Source organism: Tigriopus californicus, chromosome 5 (genome assembly GCF_007210705.1).
Source record: "Tigriopus californicus strain San Diego chromosome 5, Tcal_SD_v2.1, whole genome shotgun sequence".
NCBI classification, from domain to species: Eukaryota; Metazoa; Arthropoda; class Copepoda; order Harpacticoida; family Harpacticidae; genus Tigriopus; species Tigriopus californicus.
The window spans coordinates 696,269-707,962 of NC_081444.1; the positions used below are offsets into that span (position 1 = coordinate 696,269).

An 11,694-nucleotide genomic window follows, 5' to 3' on the forward strand; every position below is an offset into this window, starting at 1 on the left:
AGTACCAGTATAAGTGACATAGCGCTTGTAGAATTGGACCTGGTTTCAATTTTGAAAGAGGAATAGTCCATTGATGCCATTGCTTTGAAGATGAGTCTGTTGAGACTGACAGGGTAAGTCACCTAGAGCAAGGACACTAAGGCAAGGAAACGACACTTTTTGTGATCACCAAACCTCTCCCGCCAAGTTAGGCCTAAACTTTTGATGCGGAAATTTCTTAATGTCAATTATTGGCATAACTATTGAACAAAATATGTGACGAATATCAATTTTGGAACCATTGATGGTATGTGCTTCAAAGCAGGCGTGTAAATATACTTAAAATGACTTCAAACATGTCTTGAATTACAACAACTGAAAAGTGCTAATTAGGTTTTCTTGATAAAGCAAGAATTTGCTCTAAATACAATTGGCCAATATTTTTTCCTAATACTATCATTTGAAGAAAATTGTTTCAGAAACATCTTGACCAAATTTCAAGCAATTTGGTGAACTTGTTATGAAAATATGGTTGTCACTCTAGGGATAGCCCTCAATCCAAAAGTAGACATATTGCAGCTCTGAGTTGCATAATGCTCTTTAAACTCATTTGGATGCTTCATAATTATAGAATGATATATCTTAAGAGATCTAACACCTGTTTTATTGGACTAGTTTGGATGCTTTTGCAAAAAAAAACAAATTTATTGAAGTCTAAAGTTCACAGTGAAATCTGGTGTACTGTACTTTGATATTACTCTGTACCCCTTATAATGCCTGCCTTTCATGCAAACTTCCTAAAAAGTAGAAATCTAAACTCTACTAAACTATAGCTCATTCCTTTTCCACCAATGCCTAATGGTCTTGTCAAATGTGTGGATTAAGACAAAATTATCAATTGTCCATCCCAAATATTCTGATATGTTAACATTTATGTACATGTTCCTTTATTGCTTATTCCTTACATTTATTTTATATTCAGTGTAAGTTACTCATCAATTAGTCAAATGATTCTTGTTTATCTTCTATCTATGCATGTTTTTGAGCCAGTTTTGCGCAATATTTTACTGATTTGCAAGACAATTTGACTGGTTTTTATAAATTTGATGCTCATGGGTATTTCATTTATTCTTTTGATTTTCAAAATTAATTCAGAAATATTTACTATATGAAGGGAGTTATACATCAAAGAGATCATTATGTGATTAAAAACACTAAAAGTACTGTGCTGTATGGATAATCTTGTTTTATTGATACTAGAGTTACTGTCTTAATTCAACGCAATGGCCTTACTTGGCAGTCAGGGGAAAGCCGTGTCGTTTCCTCTCTTTAGAGTCCTTGCTTAGAGCAATTTGACGATCTCATAATTACAGATCAAGATGCTTTTGAGACCGTCAGGGACTTGAAGCTTTCAAGTTCTCCTGGTCCTAATGGTGTGACATCTCAGTTTCTGATGAGATACTCACTGGATCTTGCTCCTGTTTTCTCGTACCTGAGGGTTGCATGTCACCTTCTCTCTCATATGAAGTTCGGTGATTTTTAACCCTTTTTCCGATGTAGTTTTATACATGTGCGTCGGTTTTTGCTTTTTCTCCGAGTCAACAAATGAAATATTCTATCGTGGAATTAGTTTATCACTTCTCAAAGAACTAACGTGTCCCGGTCTCAAGATACCAGGAGATAACGTTAAATTGTCCTTCGCGACCGTTAGACCAGTGACCCACCTAAAGCCTCAGCCTCTTATTCGGGATCACCAATGGGCGGACCACAGATTGGCGATTATAGGCTTGACGGGATAAGTAATTGAGCTCGTTATTCCTGCACAGTGCTGCAAGAGCCTTGATGGATCGAGCTTAGACATCCAAACTTATACAGTCCACTTACAAGGGAGAGGCCGGTGCCTTATCAGTCTGATTAATTGGAAAGACCGTCCCGAATAAGCACCTTTTGCTTAAATCTACGCGGACGTGATCCGGATGTTAGTGACTCCTGCTTAATCCTCTAAAGGGTTTTGATCAGGAATTTCATGGTCGAGGAACATGTCCAAAAGCCAGGCTGATACACGCGCCCATGTAAATGAAATTCAATTGTCGATTGAATCTCAGTTGGTCCGAAGGATCTCGACGAGCGATCACAAGCGGTACAACGCTTTGATAGTTTGCAATTGACGGCAGAGGATTTGAGCACGATATTTTTCACTGCCTTGTGCGAACGAAAGCTGAACAAGAATACTCTTCAAGCGTGGGAAAAGTTTAAGCAAGCGAAATCAGATCCCAGTCCCCCAATAGGTGCCAATATCTCAAGAGAGGCATTTTTGGATATTGTTTTGAAGCAAGTCAAACTTACCCCGGAGAGGGGCCCACTTGGAGACGATGATGGCAAAAGCAAATTCAACAGAGGTTCAGCACCAGCCACTTTTCATACGACCCAAGGGAATGTGTGCGTATTTTGCGAGAGAACCGGCCATGGACCGCTCGCCTGCTTCAAAATGCAAACGGTGAAGCGCGAGGACTTACAGGAATTTCGTAGGAATCACAAACTTTGCACTCGCTGTTTGGAACCCTATAGTTACGAGCACCGTAAATTGTGCAAGGGTCCAAGTTGCTCGGTGAGTGGTTGTCAAAATCCAGGGGGACAATGTAAATGGATTCATCTCTTTCCCACCCTTTCGGTGCATGTGCAACATGGAAACGAGTCAACCGTCAAGGAACCTCGTGCTCGGATGGAGCAGGAGGTCACCGCCACTCCCACTGTCTCTCTTATCAAACCGGTAGAGAGTGCTCAAATGAGAGGAATTCTGCGCATATGTGTTGGATTCATCCGGAGTCCCCATGGCAAAGATAGGCTAAGGGTCCGATTCCTCCTAGATTCGGCTGCGGAACAGAATCTGGTCAAAAGAAGTTGTGCACAAGCTTTGGGCCTCGATGGTCCATGCCAATATTTGCAGGCGGAGGTCAATCCAAACGTACTCAGGAAAAGAATGTTCGTTTCCAGATCAAATCGTTGGATGGCAAATTGGTATCACAATCAGTAATGGCCACAACCGTATCTACCATCGCACAACCAATCAAGCCTATAGACTTCAATCGACGAGATTATGAACACTTGAGGAATCTGAAATTCACAGAGGATTACCATTCTCAGAGGGACCTTAAGATCGATATTCTGATTGGAGAGCCTATATTTATCCATCTTTGTGTGGGATCAGTGATCAAAGGTCTACTCTCCCAACCCTCTGCCGAGCAGACCAATCTCGGTTGGGTCCTTTGTGGAGCCCATCCTTTGGCACAATTGGAGAGCCCTGCCGTGACTTACACCGTCCTTCTCACCTCCTCGAGGTCTCCCGTTGATCTAAAGAGTTTTTGGCATCAGGAGTATCTCTGTACTACAACAATAGACAATCCCATGACCGTCGAAGAGGAGGAGACCATGCAAAAAATGGTCCAAATCTCGAAGTACCACACGCAGGAGAAAAAGTGGAGCACGGAACTTCTTTGGAAGACCGAAAGGCCAAATGAGTATTTTGGGAACAACTTCTTTAAAGCTAAAGGAGTTTGAACTAGTGTGGAGAAGCGATCTAAAAATGAGCATCAGGAACTCTTAAAACAAGCATATTCTGACATGCTGAACAAAGGCACGCCGGAGATTGTCCCTGAAAATGAACTCGACCCAAAGGACGGAAGATTTGTCTATCATCTGGAGACACATCCAGTGATTAAGGATAGTACGACAACGAAATGCAGAATCGTTATGAATGCCTCCAGTAAAGATAAACGATTCCAAATGTCTCTAAATGATCTCGTTTACGCAGGCCCTATCCTTCTTCCAAACATCGCCATATTGCAATTGAGGTTCAGAGTTAGAAAAGTGGCCATCATCGTGGACATCACGAAGAGGTTTTTTTCCATCGCGCTTCACTTCGATCGAGATGCTTTACGTTATCTATGGCGAGACTTTAAGGTGCAAAATTGTCCTGAAGTCTTCCGCATGGCAGCTGGGACCTTCGGAATCAAATCGTCGCCGTTCCAAGCAATTTGGTGTTTATTGCAGACTGCAGAAATGTATCAAGCAAGATTTCCAGAGGTGGCTAAAGAAGTACGAAGGAACTTGTATATGGATGATCTCTCTACTACCGCTGATGATCTTGAACAGGCAAAAGAGCTCTTGAAGCAAGTGGTTGAGCTTTTGTCTCTCGGTGGTTTCAAAGGACACAAGTTTGCTAGTAATGAACCCAAAGTGCTTGGTGGCCTTGGGGGGTAATGGTGCCTTGGTGAGGGTTGTTTCAACTTTAGGCGTGGAGTGGAACACCATTAAGGACACCATCGGATTCAAATTCTTGAGTCAAATCAACGGCAAACTGAATGGAATGAAGCCATCGAAAAGATCCGTCTTAGAAATCATTGCAAGCGTGTACGATCCCCTAGGCCTTATTTCGCCATTCACACTAAAGGCTAAGATCATCATGCAAGAGTTGTGGACCATAGGGATCGATTGGAATGATGCTCTCCCTGATGATTTGGCCAAGTCGTGGCTGACTTGGATAAGCCAAGTGCCAATTTTAGAAAAGTTTGAAATTCCTAGTTGGATTCTTTGGGCAACTTTGTCTCAGGCGTTCTTAGCAACTTTTGGGGACGCCTCAAAGCAAGTCTACGAATGGAGCTGCGGTATATTTTGTCACCAAAGCAGAGAACGGTACTGTTCACTCTGCTCTTGTTTTCAGTAAGACCAGATCGGCTCTCCTTCATGAGAAGTTGTCTATCGCAAGACTGGAATTGTTGGGAGCTGTATGCGCCCCGCGAGTTGGATCATCTACTTTACGGACTCCCTTATCAACTTGCTACGCATCCAACGAGGCCCTCAGAAATGGAGGCAATGGGTCGGGAACAGAATAAAAGCCATCGTCGACCAGACACCAAGAATTCAATGTAGATTTTGCCCTGGTGATCAGAACCCTGCCGATCTTTCATCAAGGGGGTGGACATTCATCACCTTCTTTCGAGTTCTCTTTGGTGGGAAGGGCCTGCATTCCTCCGAGAAGACCTGGCTAGATGGCCAATTCAGAACACTGGTGCTCGCTCCATGGAAATGATGGAGGAAGATGAGCAAGAGGAGAGGAAACTAGTGCAGCCTTTGGTCATGATTTGGTCCGGATCAGAGAGCCCACTTGAGGCATTGATTGTTCGAAGTAGCACGTGAACAACCCTCGTGTGTACCACGGCGTACGCAGCTCCTAAATGTAGGAGGCCGGTTCCTCTCCGCCAAAGACCTTTACCTCCGGTCCGGAACGTCTAAGTTCATCCCAAGTCTGTTTCGAAAACGTTGGTCTCGATTTTTTCGGCCCTATGTTCGTGAAGCATGAGTGTCCAGAAGCTACATGCCCTCATAGGGAGTACCGTACCAAAGTATATGGCTGCTTATTCGCGTGCTTTACGTCTCGTGCAGTTCATCTGGAATTAGTCAGTTCATCTGGAATTAGTATGTGATTTGTCAACAGAGACCTTTTTAGTCGCCTTTCGACGCTATATGGCCCGCCGTGGAATTCCTCGAACGTGCTTCAGCCATAACGCCAAAACATTCAAATCAGCCAATAGAGAACTCAAAAGTGTTGTCAAGAGCTTAGATTGGAACCACACCCAAGAGAGCGTGTCCAAGTATAGAGTTGAATTTAGGTTTTCAACCTCTAATGCACCCTGGACGAACGGTGTCACAGAGCGGTTGGTGGGTCTAACAAAAAGAGCTTTACGCATAATCCTTCACTCAACCACCCTCACATTTCGTCAATTGGAAACGGTTCTGTTAGAGTGTGAGGCCTCGGTGAACAATCGCCCTTTAGCACCAGTCAAGGAAGGGGAGTTGTTATTACCTATTACTCCGGCTCAACTTTGCGTTGGGAAAGATCTCCTCCATTTCCCTGGACCTGGACTGCAAAGTGGCGTCAAAGGGAAGCCTTGGTGAACGCCTTTTGGAAGAGATGGAGGTCGGACTACTTGTTGTGCTTGAGCCCGACAAAGAAATGGACGAGGAAGAACGAAAGTCCAATCTAGGAGGGAGATGTGGTTCTCCTTCGCGACGACAATAGAGGGAAAAACGATTTGAAATTGAGAGAGTACATTTGGGAAGGGACAACCTTATTCGTGTGACAGATGTTAAAATCTCAACAGGCTCGCGGCGCCATATTAGCAAGCTTGCCCTCCTCGAAGGATACATGCTTGTTCGACCACCAGCATCGGCGAGAACTATTCTCCGGATCTTTTTCTGTCGGGGAGTGTCACCTTCACCCTTAAATGAAGTTCGGTGATTATTAACCCTTTTTCCGATTTAGTTTTTTACACGAGCGTCGGTTTTTGCTTTTTCTCCGTGTCAATAAATAACATATTCTATCGTGGAATGAGTTCAGCATTTCTCAAAGAACTAACGTGTCCCGGTCTCAAGATACCAGCAGATAACGTTACATTGCATCTTGGATCAGGGCAAGTTTTTATCTTCACTAAAATTAGCTTACCCTGTTCAAATTTTTATAGGGGGAGATAAGTCGCTCCCCAGTAACTATAGGCACATTTCTCTCACTTCAAATATTGTGAAGGTGTTTGAGAAGATCATGAAGTTCAAACTGGAAGAGTTTCTTGAAGTCCATGATGTCCTTCCTCCTACCAGCACGGTTACCCAATGGATTGAGCATTTAGAGCAGGTCATTTAGGGACTGGAAAGACACGAGTCAGTTGATGTCGTCTATCTTGATTTTGCCAAGGTCTTTGATAAAAGAGATCATGGGCTTTTGTTTTCTAGACTTCATGACATTGGGATCCAAAGCGAAGTTCTCAATTGGATGAGAAGCTTCATTCAGGATAAGCAGCAAATTGTTAAGGTCGAGGGATCCCTTAGCGACATGCATGATGTCAAGTCAGGTGTTCCCCAGGGTTTCATCCTAAGGCCCCTCTTTTAATACTATTCATTGCCCCGCTTCAAAAGCTTAGTTTTACTGCCAGTCTTTCTTCTTATGCTGACGATACAAAGTTAGTTTCTGGTAGGAATGGCCAAGATTCCGCTAGCCTTGCAAAAAACCTAGAAAGAATCTACTCTTGGGTTTATAAGAGTAATATGGCCTTCAAATGACCTTCGGATCACCTCCTTAAACCCTTCAACTCGTGTGTACTGAACCGGAAAGGCAGCTTTTTAGCTTAAAGGGCCTCAGTTAGGGCTCCCATCTTTTGCAAAAGAGGTTACAGAAGTAAAAATAAAAATTGCTTAACCGAGTGTCAAAACGTGACCCTGCCTTTCTAGGACTCGAGCACAGGGTTGCTTCTAGACTCGTTCTTGATCTTTGATTGCTCGGCAGTGCCTTTTTTTGCTCAAGTTCAGAAACCCTAACTGACGTCCTTCATGCTAAATAGCTGATTCGCAAGAGAAGCATACCGACGAAAATGTCGACCTAAGAGCTCCCGGGTTAAATACTCCACTCATAGATAATGGAGGTAAAGATATTGAGCAGGTCTCATCTATGAAAGAATTAGGTGTAGTCCTCCAAAATAATGGAAAGTTTGATGAGCATATCCAGTTGAAGGATAGCTTTTCAAATGTGTGGTTGGATATATCGCACGTTTAAGTCCAGAGATAGCATCACGATGCTAACTCTGTACAAGTCTATTGTCCAGCCACATCTTGAATACGCCTCACCCATTTGGGCTCCAATGAGTTCAGCAGGTTTGCAAAAGGTCGATTAAGTCCATAGATGTTTCACTAGTAACATTACAGGATTGAGAGAGCTCTCGTATTGGGAGAGACAAAAAAGTTGGCACTGTACAGTGTTCAGAGAAGGTACGAAAGGTATCTGATACTGTACGTCTTCAAAAGCATCCATGAGCTTTGTCCCAACCCAGGATTGAAGGTCAATTCCAGTGACCGTAGAAGCTTAATCTGCGTTTTGAGAGCACCTTCAAACCCTCAAGAATCCAGGCTAGTTCGAACAATGAAGTTCACTTCTCTTCTCTCTCGAGCTCCTTCATTACTTAATGTGCTTCTCTCTAACATTCGTATTGATCCGATTGCATCTTTCAAGTCAGACTTGAACACATTTTTAGGTAGCATTCCTGATCAACCCTATATACATTCAAGGACTAGCTCGGTCTACCAACTCAAATTCGTTGGTAAACCAAATATCATATAAAGACTAAAAGGTAATGAATAGACGAATTATGACCTTTCATTTTAATAGTACTGGGGATTGCATTACCTGTAGCGGTTAGAAAAGTCCGTGAAAAAACAAACCAAAACAAAAATGCGTTTTTTCAATTGATACATTGTACTCCCAAGAATCGACGATTTGGTTCAAGACGTAACAATCTGAGAGTCAAAACACATGTATCAATCCCTAATCAATCAGTCAATTATACATTCTTGCTTTGCCTTACCACTCGTTATTTTCTGAAACAGATTAAATTCCTATTCAAATGCCCACTTGATGAGTCCGACGAAGCATTTCTATAATAAAGCTCAATGTCCATGGCTAGAATGTTTTTTCAACAACAAAAAAAGGTTCTAACAGTTTCGAAGCCGTAAAATACAGATTGATCAAGCCAACAAAATGTTCATGGATATCATTATAATTTTACTTACTTGCCCAATACCCGATTGTATCCTTGAAGAGCAAGAACTCGCACTTTATGAAGTAGAGTTTGCCATGATTCAGCTGCTCGTGAATCGTTTTTCGTTGGATCTAAAAATATTGGAAAGGAGGATTACAAATATCTCAAACACAATGGACAAGACATTTTCGAAAACTGCAATCCACCCCAATCAAATAAAAGCCCACTTCAAACAAAGGTTGTTAAACTCGTTAAGTGACGTACATTTGGGTAATAGCCGGAATCTGACCAAACCATCATTCACTGGAATTTTTGCAATTTCAAAGTTTAGATACAAAATTGAACCGGAGGCGTGTGGAACAATTGCCGGCCGGTGTTGAGCTTTACTTACCAATTAGAGAGCAGCATCGATCAGGTTGCCGACCACCCACGTCTTGTTTCAATTTGTCCAACACCGAAGTTCGTGCCAATAGTTTGCTTGTTTTTCGCACATCCGCTGGTTCCACAATGGTGACCATCCAATCTTGGCCGACGCCACACTTCCGTAGCATCGTGATCCATTGTAGGATTTCATCCTTCACACTGGCTTTGAACGTGTCCAAATCCTGAGACGAAATCGAGACCCCAAATCAGTTTGAGCAAAGGCCCTTTTCTCATTTTCTTTCAATTTCAAATATGATACGCCAAACCTTTTTCAAAAAAGATCGAAGCCTCTGTGCTAGTTTATGCAATTTTTTCATCGTTTGTGCACATGTGTAGGTGTTGTAATGAGTAAGTCAATTATTTGTCAAAATATCTCAGAAGAAGCATATTCCGTTCAACAAATTCCCCGTACGTTTCATTTCCCGCAACCTTCTGAGAGATGTCTCAAGTTTGGTCACTCTCTATGCAAAAGTCCTGGAAAGCTTCTATTAAATTATTAATGATAACAATGATATGGAAGAAAATTACCTCTTCAATTCTTAAGTTTAATAGATCTTAACATAACAGTTCATGTAATTCATAAAAAAAGTAAAATCAAACAAAACTTGTACTGTATCACCATCTACCATTTAAAGAACCGGTTTCTTGAAAGTGGCCAGTTTAAGATTAGAAATTTGGCATTATTTCGAACGAATTTGACATTCAATATCATTCAGTGTGATCAAGGAATGGTTAAGTTCACATGATTTCATTTGCTTAAGCATTAGACCTTTGCCATTGATGCAATTACCGAGTTAACGAATTATTTCTTGAACTTATGTACTGATTGAGACATGAGAGTCCACAGGGGGAGCTATCCTGGAGAAAAAAGGGAGAGCAGACGCCGTGCAATTTTCTTTGGCTTCTTTCCTCTCTTCCTTGCATTACTTGCCTCGTTGGATTTAACACGTCTCTCTCTGTCACTCAGAGTTTTGCCGGACTTTTACCGGATTCGCCTCAGCACTAGACATTAGCATCATGAGAAAAGTGCCATCACGGCAAGATTATCGTGATTTCTTTTCACCTGGAAGGCATATACTTGTAGACGCTATGACCCTGTCGCACTTCACTTGGGAAATTATTCCTTATTCTAACAGAGCTGTCACAAAAACATGTTTTCGCCAATCAAATCTCTTTTTAGACATCCGGAGATTTCCTTGCAATTGCCCACGGTTTTTTATGGAATGGTTTATAGGTGTGCATAACTCTTCGGGGCATATGCGATCTAGACCTTGTGTTATTTTACAGAGAAGAATGGCATCTCCCCGTCTCCGTCGATCCTCAAGTGAGGTTAGGCCGAGCTGTTGGAGTTTGTACTCAAAATATCCCGTCAACCCTCTCATCATTCGATCCGCTCGTCGTGGAACTTTTTCCAGCACTTTTTGCAATCTTGAACAAGCCAAGGATTCCATGCCTGGACAGCAAATACGAGGTGTTTTCGCCGTCTCTAGGGACTAGTAACCTCAGAATTGGACATTGAAATCCTTAAATTATGAATTCAAGCTTGCTTTGGCTCACTCATTGCAATTGTAATTTTAGTCACTGACTAATTACGAATCAAGATGGACAAAATGAAAAGCAATTAAACCTCAAAATACACAATGCATTTGAGGCTAAATGCGCCCATATACTGTATATACGTATAGCCATGAAAAACGAAACAGTTCACGGTAGGAAAATCTCGTTTAACTTTGTAATAAAGAACGGTAAAATAATTACTACAAGCGATCCTCAACAGGTTGACCACGAGCAAGGCTCCTAAGTCCCAAGTCCTTCTTAACCAAGTCCCTCATACTGGTTTCGGGCATATCATGATCTCTGGCTATCTTTCCAATGCTGGTCTCTGGAGCGATATCTTTTTTTTTTGGTTGTTAAAATCAAATTTATTCAAATCTAAGCTCTACTTCGGATGACTTCTTTAAAAAATAATGGTTGCGAGATCACAAACTACGCTATTAGTTGAGGACAGAAATCAGCCAGAGATCATGACATGCCTGAGACCAGAATGAAGGACCTGGTAAAGAGGGATTTGGGATTTCGGCGTATCATCAGTCACATAAGACCACAGACTTCTAGAGATGTGGATTGCGAATGGAAGCAAAAAGCCCTTATCTCCTGAACCATGTGCTTTATTCAAATTAAGTATTAGATAGGGCAACAAGGACTCGAATAAATGAACTTGCCAAACTTTGAGCCCAAAACCATATTTAGGATTCAAAAAATGTTTTGAATGAGATGTATGCCTTGGTGTCTCTGTTTTGATTCTAAATCATGATAACCGTGACAGAGACCATGGTATTGGTAATAAATGTAATAAACTCGTTTTGGCCCAAACTTGTCCGAGCAGCCGCAACCAGGCCAAACGGCCCATGTCGCTTTTTTACTACCGGCGGTAAGAGAAGAATGGAAATTACTAAACCTCCAAATTCATTCCTCATTGATTTTTCAATTATCAAGTGAAGTGTCTCGCAAAACTCAAAAAAATGTCATTTTTTTGCTGGGCTGGCACAGTTATGTACCCGCAATAACATCTTTGCTTAAAATCCGAATGCTGTTTGCTTCAACAAGCCGGCAAATTGAAATAAGTGACAAATTAAATCTATGCACGGAGCAGGTTGGGTGGGCATGTTGTCTATAATTTTGCTCCATAGAAAGACGTCAGCTGGTAGTT

At 41.9% G+C, this 11,694-nt stretch overlaps 1 protein-coding gene across 1 annotated transcript in view; it reads right to left on the reverse strand.

The window, feature by feature from the left end:
* The window catches only part of LOC131880188 (trafficking protein particle complex subunit 10-like), a gene marked incomplete in the record, with an annotated part of 83,558 nt that overhangs the window by 70,047 nt on the left and 1,817 nt on the right, over positions 1–11,694 (reverse strand). The window contains 3 exon segments of the mRNA XM_059226731.1: positions 8,593–8,692; positions 8,826–8,864; positions 8,953–9,166. Coding sequence (XP_059082714.1) covers positions 8,593–8,692; positions 8,826–8,864; positions 8,953–9,166 — 353 coding nt within the window.